Raw genomic sequence first — 20,400 nt, forward strand, 5'->3', positions numbered from 1 at the left:
TTTTGGCGGTTCGGTTCCGGTTCGGTTCCATGGTTTCGGTTCAAAATGGCCACGTCTATCTCAAAGTAATTCCAAAATACAACACCATAAAAACTTTTAAAATTAATTTGCATAATTTTTTTTTCTTACAGTGATAGTTTTTAAAGTATACAATATCATGACCTATACGCATTTTATCCTACATTGAGGATAATCTTACCATTATGGCATGTCAGATCGATCCCATATGGCGAGTGATCCTTTTATTCGAACCTTTAAATGTCCAATAATCCTACACGGATATGATCATTGGGAAATTCTTTCTGTTAACCTCATGTTCTTTTTTGTAATACCTATTGTTCTAAGTAGGAAAACCAAGCAATGTTTGTATAAAAAGATTGGCATTACATGACAAGTCAAGAGGTAACATGGTAAAAAAAAAAATGACGTGGCAATGGTGATTTGACAAAAAAGAGGAGTGACTAGGATGTTGATATGGCTAAAGGTTGGTGCCATGATATGTGAAGATATAAGGACTATAGAAGATCATGTTTAGAAGAAATTCCTCTCAATGTTTTATGTGATGGTTAACTAAATTTGGAAAGCGCATCAAGATAAAAGGATCTCCTCAAGAAGGGTAAGTTTTATTTTAAGAATGTTTAGATCCGGGATGGTAAAACTCCTCTTAAGAAAGATCTACTTTAAAAAGAGTGATAGAAATGTTTTATTGTTGGCAAGAATAAAAATCATCATGAAGATTGTATGAGCTTAGTTTGGTGTGAAGCTATTTGAAGATACAAATTAAGTTAGGCAAGGAGAAGCCAAGCTGATTATGAAGACTATATTTAGAACACAATTTAAGGGGAAATCTGAGAGCTAATTATGGATGAAGCTATTTAAGGAGACAAATCAATATGGAGGATTGATTGAAGATTACTTGAGATTTGATTAAAGATTTGAAAATCTAAGCATGAATGATTGGAGATCATGTTTAAAGATATTGAAGGCTAAATTTGGATAAGATGAGATATGTTTACTAACAATATTTTCATGATTCAAACGAAGATCGCATGAAAATACCAAACTTGGACAAAGTTTGGAAAAAAGATCGGGAGATCTTCAGTGACCATTTTTGTGAGATGGTTACATGTGCCTTGGTAGGCGCATTCCTCGGGAGAAGAGACCTGCTAAAGTGACGTGAGGAAGGAAGCGGTTATAGGCAGGAGGAGCTCGGGATGAGTCAACTGCTACGAAGCGGACTGAAAGAACCGGAGGGTTAAAGGTATCGCAAGTTCGGGTGCAACTGGCTAGAACCCAGTTTCAGTAAGGTGGACAATGTTGCAACTGGGTGTTACAACATCTTTGAAAGGTGTAGGAAGCCTCGGAGAATTCTAAAAGAGGAAGGTTTTAATGGACGTAGGTGTATCCTGTTTGAATATTTAGGATAAGCCACGAGTGAGAGACCCTTTAGTGTTTGTTAAGGAGAGTGGACATCGATCTGGCAATCTTAAGAGGGCATTTTTTTATCTTGAGTGAGTAAGGGAGCGTTGTACTCTTTATTCTATCACCTCTTTTAGTGGATTGTTTCTCTGGGTTTGGCCCCCTGATGTAGACAAGGTTGCACCGAACTGGGTTACCAACTTATATGTCTTCTTTCTCTTGCATGTGTGTGTGTTTAATTTCTTGTGAGATTGAGTGTTTACTTTAAACACATCTAACCCCCAGGAACTATCATATATCCCTTTCATTTTTAACAAAATTGTGATTTATTCATTTTTATAAAAAAAATTTAAAGAAATATATCTCATAAAAATTTAATTTAAAATCTACATAAAACTTTATGATAGGCATAACGAGAATAATAAAACTTTATTATGACCCTTTTTTTGGTGTTTAATTTTTGTTAATAACCATGAGACAACATTTACACAATTGAAGAGTTTTTAATGATTGAAAAAAAAAAAAAACAACTGATTTTTAAATAAGCACCGAACCGCCTCCTAAATATTTGGTTTGAATAAAAACAACTCCACAAATTTCAGCTTACAATTCATATTTAGGGTCCCCTGTGGGAGTTCTGTGTGAGGATTACCTCTCATTTTCTCCTCTAGGGTTGCATGGCAGGGGGATTATTTTTAGGATTTATCGCTTATCGACTTTGTCAAAAAAATCAGTGATCTTTTATCATCATTGATACATTCAAAGAAATGTAATTTGGCCACATCAAGAGATTAGATCCACATTTCTTCATTTCTTGTATCTCACTTTACTAAGTCCTTAATGATCACTTAACAACGAAGATAACTCAGCTGACCTATCTGCGCTTAGAGTTAATTCACTACAAAAAAATTGCCATATACCGACACTTATCTATAGTGACGGTCAAATTTTATAATTATAAACTGTTTTTACAAACAATACTTTAGAACTGTCAGAATAGATAAGATATCTACTGACGAATTTCTCTCTGTTAGTATAGTATTATTATATTCTGACTTTTATCTATAGTGATCATCAAATTTCGTAGCTATAGATTATTTTTACCAATAATACTAGATATTTACTGACGGATTTAGTTCTGTTAGTATAGCTATTATTGTATTATGCCTATTACCTATAATGACGATCAAATTCCATAACTATATATATCTATAGTGATGATCAAATTCTGTAGCTATAGACTTTTTTTTACCAATAATAATTTAAAATTGCCAGAATAGAGAAAATATTTACTGACGAATTTTATACCAACACAACTTTTTGACTATCAGAATAAATCAAATATTTACAAATGCATATTCTTCCATTAGTATAGTTAATATCAATGCTTATCTATAATGACGGTCAAATTTTGTAGGTATAGACTATTTATACTAACAAAATTTTATAATTGTTAGAAGAAATTAAGCATTTAATGACACCTATTTTCCTATTGGTATAAATATTGCTATATTGATTATTATATATAGTGACGGTCAAATTGTGTAACTATAAATGGTTCATCCTAATAAAATTTTATAAATATCAGAATAAATTGGACATTTGCTAATAGTTATGTTTAAAATATATGTAGTTATATTAAAAATATATTTTATTAAAATATATGAAAATAAACATTTATAAAAATAATTTTTTAATTATTATTTTACTAATAATATTAATTATTATAAAAGTTATGTTTTAGACAATATATATTATATTTGTTTTAAAAATTGAATGTGTTACATGTACAATTATTTTAATAATTCATTAAAATTTATAAATCTAGTTATTTAACATCGAAATTTACCCTAATCTTTTACTGGTTTAACATATTAAAAAAATGTCTAAATAATTCTTCAACGGTTCACTGTATATTAACAAATTTATATATATATAAAAAAATCATCGTTGTCTTTCTCTCAACGGCTCACCCTTCAGTCTCTTTCTCTGAACGCTTCCATCCATCACCGGAACCCTTCCATTCATCGTACCATCCATCGCAATGCTTCCATTGATCGTACCATACCGTCGGAATCAAGCGCGAACGAAGGTCTTCGGAAAACTCCGTCACGGCCGGACAATCAAAAATCTAGGTATAAATCCTCATACTCCATTAGCTAGGGGCATTTCTATCCGGTGAGAGTAGTGGTTTAGGGGCAGTGAAGATGGAGATGAGGAGGCCGGTAGTGATGGTGGTTGAGGGATGGAGTGAGGAAGCCGGTAGTGATGGTTGTTGAGGGATGGAGAGAGAGAGAGCGAGAGAAAGATGGAGATGAGGAGGCCGGTAGTGATGGTGGTTGAGGGATGGAGTGAGGAGGCCGGTAGTGATGGTTGTTGAGAGAGAGAGAGAGAGAGAGTGAGTGATGATGAGTGGGAGAGTGAGTGATGAGCGGTAGTGGGAAGACTGAGAGGACTTGGTTCGTTCTCGACCCCTGGTTCTTCCCGGCGCTCTCGGCTCTCTTGCTCCGCCCTCACCGCCCTCACGATCCCGCCAATGTAAGCCCTAAATCCCTGATCTCCTGATTGCTCTATCGGTGTTGATTCTCGATGTGTTTCTAGCCCTAGATCAACCGGTCTCGTCTTATCGATCCCATTTTTTTTATAGGCTGTGAATAGTGATGTTTCTTGCTGGATTTTTTTATTTTTTTGGGTTTTTAGGTTGAATTTGTTGTTTTGATTTGGATCTTGATTTTTTCTTTTTCGGGGTTTTTATCTTTTGCCCTTCTTGGAGATTTTCATGTGTTGCATAGGGGTTCTGTTCTCTAAAGATTGATTTTAGTAATTGTGAAGATCTTGTAGCCTGGGGACTGGATTGTTTGGATTTGTTGAAAAAAATGGAAATTTTTTTAGGGCGTTTGGGATGGATTTTTGTTGTTGTGCTTGAAAATTTAGGGTTTCTGTTCGCTTCGGGTCATGGAGTGTCCTATGAATTGGTTGAGTTGTAGGCGCGGAACTGTTGTAGTGGTTTTCGTGTATTATGCGTTTAGACTTTGAAATTTAAACTGTATTGAAGGACGACCATGAGTGATGATGGAGAGAGGACGTGCCCCCTCTGTGCGGAGGAGATGGACATCACTAACCAGCAACTGAAACCTTGCAAATGTGGATATGAGGTGTGTAACTTGAACAGAACTTTGTTTTTGTTGTTTGGATAAAAATATCATACTCAGCCGAGTTAAATGCTGCCCCTCTTTTGTTATATTGACATTTAGTGTTTTGCAGTATGTGCTGAATCTTATTGTATAGGTGATTAAAGAAAAATTATCAAGGTTATTTTTCCTAATCTCTTGAGGTTACTGATTTCTATCAAGCTATCTAGTGATTTGAAGAATGTGGTAAGGATTATGACCAATTTGTGAATTGACTTTTTGCTAATATGGTAATGATATGTTGATTTTCTTAGATTTATTCTCTTCTTCTGTATTTTCTTAAGATTAAAATCTGTTGATACTGATGCTAGAAATGATGAACTTGTTTCATGCTTGATTGCATGTAAATTCAATTGTTGCAGTGATTTGATGTCCAGAGTCCTGGTTGACCTAACTACTTAGTTGAACCTTTGGTTTACTCAAACCCACTTTATAAGATCTGGCAGATGTATTTAACCCTTTGGTAAACTATGAGCAATTATGGAGATGATTGTGTGATACAGATAGGCCAGCAACATGATAAGGCACTGTGCTGATGATAGAGATAGATAGAGATAGATAGAGCCAGCTAAAGAACACAGCGTGATGGTGTGTAGTAGTGTTAAGAAGCAATGCCTTTTGAGCTGGTTGAGTGCACTTGTTTATTTTGTTACAACTGCCTTTTTTTTTCCTTCAGGCCTTGTCTCCTGCTTTTCTCATCCCTGTTTTTTTTTTAAAAAAAATATTTTTATAACCCATTTTGCATCTAATCCTTCATTGTTTGCTTTGTCATCATGTTCAACAAATAGAATCATAGCACCTCAGTGAATGTATATATTATGAATAACTAGACATCCTAGATATGAATTATTATATTGTTTTGAGGTTTCATCAATAGCACTGCATATTCTTTGATTTTAGCTGGAGAGACAAAGGGACAAGAAGTTGATACTTGACAGTAAGGATTAAGGAACTAGTAAGTAAGACTTCTATTTTTGTGGTTCTTAAATCATCACATTCCCTTTGATTCTTTCCACTGTTTTCATTTTTCTTAAATTATCAAGCTCTTCTTTTTTTATGTGGTCTTGGAGGCACCAGTGGTGGTGGCATGGGAGACTCCTCTAAATATTTCTTGTTGGAAAGCATGCATTGAAAAGCACTTTTCATGATAAAAAGGGATTCAAAAATATCACAACTTGTCTCTTTCTTACTTCTATTAATTTTTCTTTTATTTTTAGATTCAAGTCCATAAAAGGCATAGTAAAACAGAACTTAGGCATGGTTACACTAATTATAAGTGTGTGCTAAAGGACAATCAATAAGTCATAAATTTGAACCAGAGTTGGTCAAGTGAGAAAGTTAAGTTTGTAGCTTCTGGTGAAATTAAAGGGACACAATGATCAACTCTGAAGGAAAACTCCAGCTTTTGTCTCCTGTTGCCTTTTTCCAACTTTATTTTCCTTTAGATTTTTTTTTTCTGATTTGAAAGAGCAAGGTACAATTAGAAGATCACACTAGATGGCAAGTTAATTAATTCTGAAGCTTTACATATTAATTTTTTTTTAATTTTCAATTAAATCATAAATAACATCTCTGGTTTTATTTCTGCTGCACTTATCTCAGTGATAGCTCTGTTTCATCCTTCAGTCCTTCAACCACTCATTTCTTCTTAAGAGTCCCTTTCTCTTAAGATTCAGTGAAGTCATGTTTCAAATTCTTTTTGAGATGTTGATCAATCTCAACTTTCTTTAGGTGATCCTAAGCCAAGAAAGCAAGTAAGCATGCCTTGCTGTCCTTTTATGGATCAGAAGAGAATTGATGAACAAAGTTACCTGTTCTGGCATTATCTGTTTAGCAAGGCTCTCTCTGTATTTTTAGTGGCTAGTGTTATTACAAATGTCATAGTTTGAGCCTAAAGAGCGAGGGTGAGGCACTGAGGGTAATTCACTCCCACTTCTGAGTAGAGATCAGTAAAACTAGTTGTCCATCTGAACAAGTAATTGTTCATTTTCACACTGATCATGGAACAGGAACCATCAGCATCACCATCCTCGCCCACCTAAGCAATTAATGTGGCTTAATGTTCAGCAATCTTTCCATTTCTCTGACCCATACTAAGTTGTTCAGACACATATCATTCAGACAGTGCTGGTACTGCTTACATTATCTATTTGCATACACAAAGCTTAGGGTGACTTTGTGAATTTTGACAGATTCACTTGATACACTAAGCTTTATCTATCTGCATTCAAAAAAAGATTGTTTATGCATTGTAATAAACACACCTGTCAGTTTGTTTGTTGGACTTTCTGTATAAGCCAGTGTGTCATAGGTCGATATCAAGCCTGATCTTTTTTATGATACTTAAGGGTACCTAATTTCCATCGAATTTTCATTTGTCCTCATCTGAATTATGTTTACATTTTTGCTGCCGTTATTATATGCACGCTAATTCATGCTTGTGTATAAGAATAGTAGAAAAGTTCGATTCCATGTATATCAGTTATTGTGTTTGCTTTTACTTCTTTCTTGTCAATTTTCCATTCCTTTTACCATTTTTTTGTGTGGAAATTGATTAAAGTCAAGGAAGAATTTATCCAACAATGTAGCTTTTATCTGTTTGCTTGCAATTCACATGTTGGGACACTAATTGATTTCTTATTCTTTTTAGGCTATAAACTCTTAGAAATTTTAAATAATTATTAAATTTTAAATAATTATTAGCTACAATTTCATTTATATGGAGATATTTGTGTTTCGTTAGGGGTATATTCACAAATATAACATTTATCAAGTATTATAGATTTTCATCAGGTTTGGAGTTATAATAATTCTGCATTCTAAACCATCCAAATAAGGCCCAGGCTATCGTTTTTAACTGTGTACGGCTACACACCTGACAATGAATAAACATTCATTATCATGAATTATAAAAGAATCTTCATTAAAATAGATATATTTTCAAAATACCTTAAAAATGGAAGAAACCAGATGGGTTTAAAACATTGAAATAATTAGATTTACTGTTATCTTGGAAAGCAGTACACTTTCTCAAACTGATACGAGCTCCAGTCATTAGCCTTTGCTCATTTATTTGCAGAACATGAAACAAGTCTTGTTTCACTTGCAGATGGCAAAAGAAATGAAACCATGAAGAGTAGATGAAAATAAACAGGTTCCAAAACATTACAACATACAGAAACTTTTTAAAAATGTGTTTGCATCCTTCAGAATTCCTGAGCAAATATCATGCCTCAGCTTCTACAAACAATAAGTCCCAAGTATCATCTGAAAAAACAGTAAAAAGGTTGTCCTAATTTCCATCGAATTTTCATTTGCCCTCATATGAATTATGTTTACATTTTTGCTGCCATTATTATATGCACGCTGATTCATGCTTGTGTATAAGAATAGTAGAAAAGTTCGATTCCATCAAATTCATCCCTATCACTTGAAGCAAATAAATAGATGATTTTTTATCTATTTTTGCTATCTTCATTACTTTATTATAGTATTAATGCTATAAGTAATTGTCAAAGTTCTTGCTACTAAAGAGTTCATAAGGTTTAGAATTTATGGTTGAATTTTATCAATATTGTTTTTATATTGGAGGAAATATACTTAATATCTAGCTCGGTTCTTCTAATTCAACGAATTTCATTGCCAAGCTTTTTGCACATTGCCAAAGCATTTATAAGTTTTATTGCTCAATTTATTTAATTTTTATTGAAGTTAATATCTACCTTTTGTTGATTATGATGGTGAAATCAATTTTGATGATAAATCTTTGTATTTAATTTAGGTTACTTATTTCATGGACAAAAGTTGGATAAATCTTTCAACTAGGGCAAATGATGAATATATAAATGGGGTTGTTAGTTTTTTAGACTTTGCATTTTAAGTGTTTAGATTTGATTATAAAATATAAATAATTCATTATATTAAATACAAGCTGAGTGTAACATCTAATGATATCATTATTTCAAACTAAGTTGAGAATTAATTTTATTAAAACTAGTTGATCCAAACTTGTAAGATAAACTCTCTAAACAAACATAGTTTTACAATTTTTAGGTTCAATGCTTATCGATCGTTCCTTCATGATCTATTGTCCTTTTGGTTGTTTGCTAGTTTTTCTTCTGTTTTGATTGTATTGATCCTGCTGGTGCATGTCTGCAATGTTTCTGCATTCTGGGGGATGTACATGAACCAAAACAGAAAAGACTGATGTTGTTTGTTAATTCCTTGTTGTTCACAAGTGATGTTGTTGTCTGGATGTGTACAATGAATTATAGTTGCTCTCACTGTTAGCACTCTTACTATATAATAATTGTCAGGTGATGGGTTGTCTTGTCTTTGTGGAATTGGCTTTTGCAATGGATGAGTTTTTTGGGGAGATCGGAGCACTAATAAGACTAATGTCAATGCTTCTTTCAGGTGGATGGGATGATGCTTTTGACGATCAAAATGATGAATTCAGAAGACATGGATCATTTGAATCTGACACAGCAACAAAAGTTTTAGAGTTTTCGCATTTCCGAGTTTTCGTTTCTCCAATTGTATGCTTAAGAATGGTTTCTATTAGTATTGCTCACAAAAGTTGTTGCAGCTAGAGTGGAGAAATAGTGTTATTTTGGTAAATTACCTCCCTCTAATGCTTGTCTGAGTCGTCCATGATTACCAGGATGTTATGAAAAATGCTCACACAGATTCTTCTATGGATTAGAGTGTTTATGTTCCTTTGGCAGCTGACTTTGGATGCTCTGTGAGCTTTTTCTATAGAAGTGTATGGTTTTGTGTTTTGTTTTATCACTAGTCTTTTTGTAACTCTTTGGTAAATTGACTAGACTTTTTGGATCTCATATGCTCATCGCTTTTGATATCTGTCCGTCAGAATGTTTCATTATTTAATTGTTTTGGAGTTCGCTAATGGTGTTAGAACTGTGAAGATGTGGTTTTATTTTTGTCTCTCCTGTATAAGTGCTTATTTTATAAATTAAATAATTGTATGAATTTAATGATGATATTATGTGTCAAGAAAAAGACCATCATATCCATCACTAAAAGCTTTTGAAAATTTATATTAAAATAGAGATATAGTGACTGAGTATCTCGTCAAGAAAATTTACATCATCCCATAGATGTATTGACGCAGTGATCATCCGTCAAGAAAACTTCTAAAAATTTTTCACTAAAGCTATACTAACGGTATTATCCATCAATAAAAATTTTTAAAAAATTTCAACATTATGAGATATACATCGAGCGATATCCGGCTCACTAAAAACTTTTAAAAATTTATCCTCGATAGCTATACCGACGATATTATCCGTCAGAGAAAACTTTTAAATTATTTAAGAATAAGCGATAAAAGTGACGCATTTACTGTCAGTATAAGTTATAGCAACATAATTCTATGATGTTAGTATAGCCAAAGGGATATTCAAATGCATTTGTAATTTTTGTCAATATAAAACCCATAGGCGTGAGGATAATTTGACGAAAATTTCTATCAGTTACAATAGGGTTTATAGTCTGTCGCTATAGCATGAAAAATGGCTATAGTAGTGACGTAAACCGAGTTTTGACGGATTTTATGTGACTCAACTATATACATTTTTTGTAGGTGATTACACGGGATGCCCAGCAAAACCCATTGACTTAATTGCTTATGGGATTTCTTGCAAGTTTGGTATATATTATAAAATATCAAACTCTACATAATTTAGTGGTTTGATTTTCAGTTTAAGTTAATTAGACTAAATTATTAATGTACAAAACCTGAATACCCGATTAATTAAATACCATTAAGTAATTTAACTCTCTTTCACAAAATAATCTGTTAATTGATAACTATTAGTACATGGTTTCCTATAATGTTATTATCAATCCACTGTAGTGTTTGTTAATGCAGACCCTGGCAGACATTTATAAACATGAGAAAGAAAAGAACTGTTCATATTTCTCATGAAACATAAGTGCTCCCAATTAAACGAGTTAATTAAACTGTTTTTTTTTGTTCTTCCTTTTCTAGCAATAGCTAGAAAGCATGATCAAGCAATAGAAAGCATGATCAGGCTTATCCCCAATTATATATATATATATATATATGGCGATACAATGACTTATGAGTATGAAAGTTAAGAAAAGATATGCACATATTGATTTTGATAGATAACTTGCATTTGCTTCAACTGTTAGAGTAGGCTAGTCTTTGCTCACGTCTATATTTCATCAATTCAAGCACATGCCTCTCTCGTTAAGGCTATATCCTTCTTCTTCTTCTTCTTCTTCTTCTTCTTCTTCTTCTTCATCTATTTAAACCTTCATACATGAGCTTAATTATTAGTCCTAATTTTCTCTTCTGTTCTTCTACTTCTTGAACAATAATATTAATTAGTTTCCTCTCAGATTATATATTATTATTACATGGGGGACTCTTTAGAAACTTATGCCTCAAATGCCCCGGTCACCGGAGAGCGAAAACTCAACTTAGAACTTCAGAAACAGCTCCCTCAGCCATGTATGAGAATATATGTTATTCTTCATTTTATTCTGTCATTTCTCATTGTTTTTCTTGTGGCTAATATATAATAATAGAATTTTGGTAATTTGACATACAAATATATGGTTGTTTATATATATATATATATATGTATGTATATAGATCTTGCAAGAGCATTGGTGGCAGTTGATAAAGATCATCCAAATGGGACAGAGGGAAAGGATCATCACAACATGAGTGTGTTGCAGCAGCATGCTGCCTTCTTTGATAGGAACAAGGATGGTATCATTTATCCATGGGAGACATACCAAGGTAACTACCTCACTGTATATATTCTATAACTGTTCCTAATATATGGTAATGTTCCTTTGTTAGTGTTTACCTATTAATTTTCTTATTACAAGTTTATTTAGTTTTGTAGCTCCCCAACAATCTTAATTGTCTGATTAATGCAATATATATATATATATATATATATGTTTTACATATGTTCTTTCATGTTCTAGATTAACAAACATAAATAATAATTTTTATTTTTTTAACAATGATTAATTAAGCCAACGTATATAACAATTTGTTATTGTTCTAAATTAATTATATGTATATTTTGTTTAATGTATGTGCAGGTTTTCGAGCCGCGGGATTTGGATTTTTCACATCATTTACTTCCGCTATTCTCATAAATTTACTTCTCAGTTATAGAACTCAACCGGTGAGATTATTATTACAAATTAATTGTTAGTTTATTGAAATAAATTATAATTAATGATAAAAATATAGAATATATAATTGTTATTTAATTATTGTAAATATATGGCTCATAAATGATTAATTTATATTCCCCACTATTAATTCTATCTTGCAATCTAATTTATTATTGAAATTTCCTAAATATTTATTTATTTTATTGATTTAAAAAAAAATTAGATATTCACGGACACACGCAACTGAATATATATATATATATATATATAAATACACAAACACAACTTCTTTTATATGTAAACTTTTTATTTTGATTATGATTGAGAAAAAAAAATTTTGATTTGACCTATATTCTAATCATACCATTTTAATACGTAGTATATGTTAAAATTAGCCTAGCAACAGATTTGATTTCGATTCATGAGATTACATAGTAAGTGGAGACTGTGGAGAGAAAAAATTCATTTGCTTATATATTTTTTCTCTATTTATTTCTTGAATTGGTTTTTGGATTTGTGTTAAATTATTATCTAATTTGTTAAATATCTGTTTTATCAAAATTTTACACTGTATATAATTCACAATAAGATTATATATTGTGATTTATCCCTCATGTATGTTGGAAAATTCTAACCTGTTTTGCTAAATTATCAGTGCCACCCAATATTTATCTATTTGCATATATAGCAATTCATATATATATATATATATATATTTAAAGAATTCATACATTTTCTTACAACTTAATTAATTAAATCTTTGTTAATTTAGGGATGGTTGCCTTCTCTGCTACTGTCAATTCATATAAAGAACATTCATAGAGGCAAGCATGGAAGTGATACAGAAACTTATGACACAGAAGGAAGGTATGTTTCTATTTATTTATTTTTTTATTTTAGAAAAGTATGTTTCTCTTTATTTGATAAAATAATCGGATACATGCATATATTTATGATGTCGTTGTTGTTGCTACTTTTGTAGGTTTGACCCATCAAAGTTTGATGCTATTTTCAGTAAGTATGGTTTGACATATCCTGATGCATTGACAAAAGATGAGATATCAAACATGCTGAAAGCTAATGCAAATATTGGTGATTGTCTTGGACGGTAAATATAAATAATAATTAAATTTTTATATTTATCTCTTTCAAAAAGCAATCAATAATTAATTGAATTTTTTTTTTATCCAACCAAAAAACGCTTAGTTTCGCTTGATAAAATTTTTTCACTAAGTTGTTGAAAATTTTTTATCATAAATAATGATTTTTGATTGATAACGAAGCCCAGAATCAACATTATTTATAAAGTATATTGTACATCAATATAATGAATGGAATTATTAGTAGAGTCTGGTTCTTTAAAATAACTTCTAGTGTGGGTACATTTTTAGCAGTGATTTTCCCAATTGTCATAAAATCAAAAAACAATTCTTATCACGATGAGCTCTATTGCCTAATTGTTATTAGTGTACAATCTAAACATCAATAATAAAGCATTTTTTTTAACAATCCAAAACGGGATAAATAAATAATTCCCGAACAGTTACAAGTAATGCAATGTTCAGTATTATATATATATATATATATATATCAACTAATTGTGCAATTATATTGTGACAGGATAATGAGTTTAGCAGAATGGAGGCTTCTGTACAGAATAGGAAAGGATGAGAATGGTTTGTTACAAAAAGAAACAATAAGGGGAGTTTATGATGGAAGCCTATTTGAGCAACTTGAGAACAAAAGAGCCTCTTCCTCTTCAAAGAAAGCCTAGAAATTTCTACATTTCATTGTTTATATGTTCTATAATAATTTGTGTGTGAATAATTTGCTTGTTATATTTTTATATGAATGTATGGAAGCAAAAATAAGTGATGGTTACTTATGACTATCTGTGAAAAATAAGAATTTATGTAATTAAGTTTAATTTGGTTGTTATGTTTAATAAAGTACAATTTCAAAACAATCAAGTGCTTTGGTTTAGCTATAAATTTAAATGTGCTTTATTTTATTTATTTGAATAAAATAGATAAAGTACATAAATAGCTTTTGGTGTATAGTAACACTAATGTTACTACATAAAATTTGGTTTGTAAAAATTTCATTGTTCAAACTAGAAATGGTTTGAATACAATGGAATTAAATGATCTCTATATGAAAATAGACTTCAATCTTTGTGCTTCTGAGTGAAAATACATGGTTGAATGATCAATCCTCAGTTGTACGCATGCACCTCTATTGTATATGCGTTTGTCGCAATATTAAAAAATAATGAAAAAAAAAAAACTTATTCTCTTTCTAAACTTTAGATTAGTATTAAATAATGATCACTTATTTTGTGAAGTCAAGGTTTCCAAATGTACAATCTGCATGGTCTTCAAAATATTAATCATGTATATTTTCTCAAACAAAGACAATCTGTTTTCCAATATATAATAAATCCTTAGAATATACAATAATGATAATAAAAATCTTGCATCTTATATATATATGATAAAATTGCATATCATATATCATTCAGATTTCAGAGCTTGGTGCAAATCAAAATTTTATATTAACAATATTGAATCAATGTCAAGCTTTCAGCTAACGCAATTTAATATTTATTATGTCCACATATATCCTACCTAATATATGCAAAAGGTCTGCATCCAACAATGCTTGGTTTAGCTAACCCAACAGACTTCTATCTACTCTAGAAAAAACATCAAAGAGATGAGACATAATTGTTTCTCTTTTAAAAAAAGTCAAACTTTCAGGATAAAGCTGGATTCATGTTTTTCTTGCTCTAATCTTTTTTTTAATGAATTTTTAAATTCATAAAATAAATTTCTGTTATGTGAAAGTAGTAGGGAAATTAAACTTAACACGAGGAACAAGTACCAACTTAAAAAAAATAAAATAATAAAATAAAATATAAATTGTTTGAACACAATGTAATTAGACAATCCTTGATGTAGTCTCCATTTGACCAATTTTATAAGGCCAGAGCTAAATTATTATTATTATTGAATTTTTTAAATTATGTAAGCCCTTCTTAATTACCAATATTTTATAGCTCATAGTATATAACATAAAAACACTTCTTATTATTAGTTCAAAATTAATAATAATTCAATAGACTCGATTCCATAGTAACTATCATAAAACTGATCAAATATTGGATAACTCAATGGTATGACACAAAAGTGCTAGGGGGAAAGGCAAGAGTTCGAATCCTTTCTTCGGCAGTACTTTTATGTAATGTTCATGCACTATACACTCTGGGGGTAATATATTGTTCACGACTGGAGTGTGGGTTTTATGTAAGAAAAACAGTAGTTTCACCCCAAATTTGTAAATCATTATAATTGGTGTACCTCCATACATGTTTGTCCTTTTAATAATCTTTTAAATGAGATGCTTATCGCCTATTAATAAAAAAATTATAAAATTCAGAAACGGCTCATTTTTAATTATATGTTTATAAGTTTTGATATTTATTTATTATATAATATAAAGATAAGTCAATAATTATTTAAAAAAAATTTTTTTTTTATAAAAATCATTAAATTGAGATAATCAAATGAGCATAAATGAGCCATATCTAGATTCCCAAGTAACATCGCGGATCATCTCTCTTTCAAAATTTAAATAATAATTTGTATGAAGTTTAAAATTTTAAAAGGGATCTACTTTGAAAAATCCCTTTCATACCTTTGTCTTTCATTAGTCCAATTTAATCAAACGGTTGGGAACTTGCTTCGTGTGATGGGCGGAAACGGTCCAAATCAACGGTCAAGCGCGCTATAAAAAAAGACCTCATCTCGAGGCGCTTTCACAGTATCATACTCTTTTATGAACTCCAGCAAACCAGCCATCCTTCATTCCTTTGCCAAGTCTCCGCACGCGGTTTCCGTTTTAAGGCACCATGCCACGTGGGCAATTTGTGGGGTCCACTTTGACGTCAGCCGTTGAATGCCCCTGTCCATGTTTGCCAGCCACCACAGAAGAACCGGAACTCATGGCAAATAGTTTTGTGCCACGTTTCACACAAAAGAGACGTATGGGTCCCACTAGCAAAGATATTAGTAGTTTGACGGTTGGATTTCGTGGAGGCGGTGATTGAATGCTAATGAAGTTTATATCTACCGCGAAACATCGAAACGGTGTTTCGCGGCAATTTGTATGTCTTGTGTCCCAAATTGTATCGTCGTCCCGCGAAAACTAAGGACGATATGTAGAAAACCCCCTCAACTTTTAATATATTGGAGAAGACACCATACTTTTGTTCTCAAAGATTTTAAATAAATTCTAGTAGTACTTCTTGCATCACAGATTCACAAGTACCAGTTCAAACGCTAGCAGTAATTGATTGACTGTTGAAAAGTATGTATGCCATTTTTTTTTTGCCTATAGCTTAATGGTCATCTTATTAAATGAATTTCCTATTTTTGACTACTGAATCGATGCAAATTATTTTTGACTATTCGTGACAATCGCATATTTCAATTTACAGCTTTATTTTCTCACTTTTTAATGATTAAAATTACTAATATACTATTTTCATGTTTTTAGTGATTGCAGATAATCATTAGTAAGCTCTTACAGAGGCTACTCATAAAATAAAGGGCTCAATCAACTTCATTAGCGTCAGGGTTTCAAACAATTCCGGTGAACTCGAATCTAATTCAGCTCTGGAATAGAGCTTTTTTCTCATAGCTTTGTAAACTTGAGTCCCTTGTTGATGGCTTTCGTCTGCAGAGTTGCTATATTCTATTTACAGTCTTTTTCTAATTTTCTTTCAGTTGTACTCGTGCCTCACCTCTAGTGAGAGCATCTACCTTTATTTGTTTTTCTGTTCTGTATTACTCTTTGCTGTTTTCTTTTCAATAAATTTGTAATTTATCCATTTTTATGAAAAAAAAAATTATATTTTGAGTACTCAAAAACAAATTATTCAAAAATAATAATGGAATAAAAATAAATGATCAAATAACTTGATCAACTGAAAGTTTTAAAATGGTTTGAAACTAACTTATAATTAAAATACTCTTGTCTAATTTGGCTTCTTGCTTTTTAATTTTCAAGACTAAAGAGAAAAAGAAAACAGTTATTCATTCAAACTGTAGTCATATATATCTAGAAACGTTTGAGAAACACCTAAAAACAATTTCCACTGTTTATTTTTTATATATCATGTGACCTCTTCTTTCAAACCTAAATGTGAACAACTCTTCCACCTCATCTCAATAAAGCTAGAAAGTCAGACACTGCAACCAAAATCTAAAAAAAGTCTTTTTGGGGGGGGATGAAATCAAATACCTTGTTAGTGAGAAAAACCCAGAGAAATCTAGCAGCTCTTGTGTCTAATGTCTAAAGCCCGTCCAAGACGGTATCGTCACCGCATGGTTGAACTGGGAATGGTATCACCGCCGCTTCTTCTCCTCCTCCTCCTCCTTTCCCTTCTCCCTGGCGGGGCACCCGACCTCGCCGGGGATGCGGCGGCACTACTTGCCCTTCGCGCCGCAGTGGGCCGCTCCGTTCTTCGATGGAACGCCAGCGCCTCGCCGTGCTCGTGGCGCGGTGTGAGCTGCTCCGATAACCGCGTCTCCGTGCTGCGCCTCCCCGGCTCTGGCCTCCTCGGCGCGATACCGGCTGGCACCTTAACGAACCTCACCGCTCTTCGCGTTCTCAGCCTCCGATTCAATGGACTTTCCGGCGCCCTACCGTCGGACATCGGCTCTTTGCGAAATCTCAACAGTATCATCCTCCGAAACAACCGGTTCTCCGGCGAGCTCCCCAACTCCCTCTTCTCCCTCTCTGGACTCGTCCGGCTCGACCTCTCCGAGAACAACTTTTCCGGCGGGATCTCGCCGGGGTTTAACAATTTCACTGGCATCCGGACCTTGCTTCTCCAGAACAACAGCTTCTCCGGTGAGATGCCGGAGATGAGCTTCTCAAGATTGAAAAGCTTCAACATCTCATATAACAATCTCACTGGATCGATCCCTCGGGGAATGAGATCCCAACAGGCGAGCTCGTTTCTGGGGATGTCCCTGTGCGGCGGGCCTCTTCGTTCGTGCCAAAACGAAACCTCTCCAACTCCATCGCCATCACCACCGCCATCGCCACCGCCACCGCCACCGCCAGCATCATCGCCATCGCCGCCGACTGCAAATCGGACAACTGGGGGAAGCAGCAGCAGCAGCAATCTCTCCGGTGGCGCGATCGCGGGGATCGCGGTGGGATCAGCGGCGGGGGTACTCCTCCTCTTGGCTTTGCTCATTGTTTTTTGCAATCGACGCCGCCGTCCGAGCAGCGAGCCCCCTGTCAGCGTTGCAGCGGCCACAGCGGCGAGACCGGCCACATCAGCGCCGGCTGTGGCGAAGAATCCTGCCCCAGCTCCGGCGGCGGCTGCGGCGGTGGAGAAGAGACTGGTATTTGTTGGGGGTCAGGAGATGGGATTCGATCTGGAGGATTTGCTGAGGGCTTCGGCGGAGGTTCTCGGGAAGGGGCCAATTGGGACTACGTACAAGGCGGTGCTGGAGAAGGGGGAGGTGGTGGCTGTGAAGAGACTGAGGGATGTGGGAGTAGATGAGAAGGAGTTCAGGGAGAGTATGGAAGCCATTGGTGAGCTTGATCACGAGAATGTGGTGAAGCTGAGAGCTTATTATTACAGCCGAGATGAGAAACTTCTTGTTTATGAGTTCATGCCCTTGGGTAGCCTCTCTTCTTTCTTGCAAGGTATCCACTCTTCTTCTCTTCTCTTCATTGCTTATTTACAATATGGTTCATTTTATTGCCAAATTGCTCTGCATTTCTGATTTATAAATTGTTTTAATTTCATGCTTATTTGGTTCAAAATTGTTGCATAGTTTTCAAGAATTTTTTTTTTTTTTTTAATCTCTGTTGTTCATGTTTGAAGTTTAATCTTTTACTGCATTGAGAAATTAGTATGTTACATTATGTTATGTCTTAATTCATCTAGTTGTATTCTTACCATAGCTTTAGTGTTTTCTTTTGTATAGGAATATCTTTTTTCTTATGCAATCTTTTATACATTAACTTCATTCGCATTCTTTAATTTTTAAATATATAACTCAGGTAGGAAAAGCTACTATTCTCTCAATTTTTAATAATTAGCATGTGAATACTGTAATATCATCTAATACAATGAATTCAACCCCAAAGCATATGTCCAGATCTACAATCCAAATCTCAAATATGGGATTAGTCTGGAATGATTACTTCATTTCTGCAACAAATTGGGAGCTTTCATCCACAATGCAAATTATTTAAATAATGAATTAACTTAACTTGATATAAAGATTCATTTACTGACAATCCTGCATTCCCTGATTCAGGAAACAAAAGTTCAAGCCAGGCACCTCTCAATTGGTCTGAAAGATGCAGCATTGCCCTCTCGGCTGCCCGTGGAATTGAATACATCCACTCCAAAGGCTCCAAAAGTTCTCATGGGGGCATTAAGTCCTCCAACATCCTTCTCGGCAGAGATAATGAAGCCCAGCTTTCAGACAATGGCCTTGCTCAGCTAATTACCCCTACTGAAAACCTGATCAGTGGCTACACTGCTCCAGAAGTCACTGATACTTTAAGGATCACACAAAAGTCAGATGTATACAGTTTTGGTGTGCTTCTCTTGGAGTTAATATCTGGTAAGGCGCCTTTGCAGGAGGTGCACAAAAGCAAGGGTGGCGCCGATCTGCCAGGGTGGGTCCAGACTGTGGCTCCTGAGAATTGGAGAGATGTGTTTGATCCTGAGCTGCTAAAGTATCAGGATGTGGAAGAGGAGATAGTGCAATTGTTACAATTGGGTGTTGAGTGTGCTTCTCAGTATCAGCATCAGAGGCCTTTAATGTCTGAAGTTGTGGCTCGGATTGAGGCTATTCATGGATCAAAAACTCTCTTGTCAGAGCAGCAGCAGGAGGACTCTGTTGATCCTTGAGAGAGGTGTGTTTTTACATTTCATTTTCTAATGTTTAAACGCTTGTATCTAGTTTTTATTTTTTTATTTTTTTTTATGGTTCTATGATTTATCCTGTTGTTGATGAATGATGTATACTTCATACAGTGATCATTTTAAAGTCACAAAATTCAAAGTTTTAGAGTATCATAATTCAAAGTGAATTTTGTTTTGTTTTGTTTTATCTTATCTTATTTTATTGTTTTTATAATTTATAGTGATTTGATGAATTATTGTTGAGCTTAGTTTTTGAATAAAGAGCTTAGGTATTTTGATTGTTGGAGTTCGTACTTTTGTTTTTGTTTTGGATAATTTTATGCATGCTTATATACAGCTTAAAACAGATGAGCTCTAAAAATAATTTCAGAAAGTTTGAAAATGATTCTGTGTATGTATATATACATTTTTAACTCTCTCTAAAGTCTGAAATTTGCTCTCATCTATTTGGTTGATCTGTTGATGGTTTTATTAGAAAACTGTTATTTAATTATGTTTTTTTTTTAATAAATTTATTTAATAATGTTATGTTTTTAAATTCGACTTCACACCTGCACCAAATTAAAGACTTTCATGGGCTATGAATAGAGGATAACAAATTATAATCTAAAGTTTTCAACTAAATCTAATATGAAGCAT

The 20,400-nt window shown here is 33.5% G+C and overlaps 2 protein-coding genes and 1 long non-coding RNA gene across 5 annotated transcripts; all 3 read left to right on the forward strand.

Annotated features, from left to right (window-relative positions):
- Positions 1-3,622: 3,622 nt before the first annotated feature.
- On the forward strand, positions 3,623-9,115 carry LOC120261466. 3 transcript variants are annotated; one of them, XR_005536607.1, is made up of 3 exons: positions 3,623-3,957; positions 4,475-4,574; positions 9,027-9,115. It is a non-coding gene; the product is annotated as an uncharacterized LOC120261466 (long non-coding RNA). The 3 variants fall into 3 exon arrangements; XR_005536606.1 differs by lacking the exon at positions 9,027-9,115 and adding an exon at positions 4,684-4,863; XR_005536605.1 differs by lacking the exon at positions 9,027-9,115 and having other exon boundaries at positions 4,475-4,863.
- Positions 9,116-10,807: 1,692 nt separating this feature from the next.
- Positions 10,808-13,742, forward strand: LOC120261966 (peroxygenase-like). Its single transcript, XM_039269990.1, has 6 exons — positions 10,808-11,112; positions 11,257-11,406; positions 11,721-11,806; positions 12,571-12,665; positions 12,781-12,906; positions 13,419-13,742. Exons 1-6 carry the CDS (start codon positions 11,019-11,021, stop codon positions 13,570-13,572), a joined length of 705 nt encoding a protein of 234 aa, XP_039125924.1. The 5' UTR covers positions 10,808-11,018; the 3' UTR covers positions 13,573-13,742.
- Positions 13,743-17,081: 3,339 nt separating this feature from the next.
- LOC120260073 (probable inactive receptor kinase At1g48480) lies at positions 17,082-19,894 on the forward strand. The gene is made up of 2 exons (XM_039267518.1): positions 17,082-18,524; positions 19,145-19,894. Exons 1-2 carry the CDS (start codon positions 17,150-17,152, stop codon positions 19,744-19,746), a joined length of 1,977 nt encoding a protein of 658 aa, XP_039123452.1. The 5' UTR covers positions 17,082-17,149; the 3' UTR covers positions 19,747-19,894.
- Positions 19,895-20,400: the final 506 nt, after the last annotated feature.

This window comes from Dioscorea cayenensis, chromosome 5, assembly GCF_009730915.1.
Source record: "Dioscorea cayenensis subsp. rotundata cultivar TDr96_F1 chromosome 5, TDr96_F1_v2_PseudoChromosome.rev07_lg8_w22 25.fasta, whole genome shotgun sequence".
Lineage (NCBI taxonomy): Eukaryota > Viridiplantae > Streptophyta > Magnoliopsida > Dioscoreales > Dioscoreaceae > Dioscorea > Dioscorea cayenensis.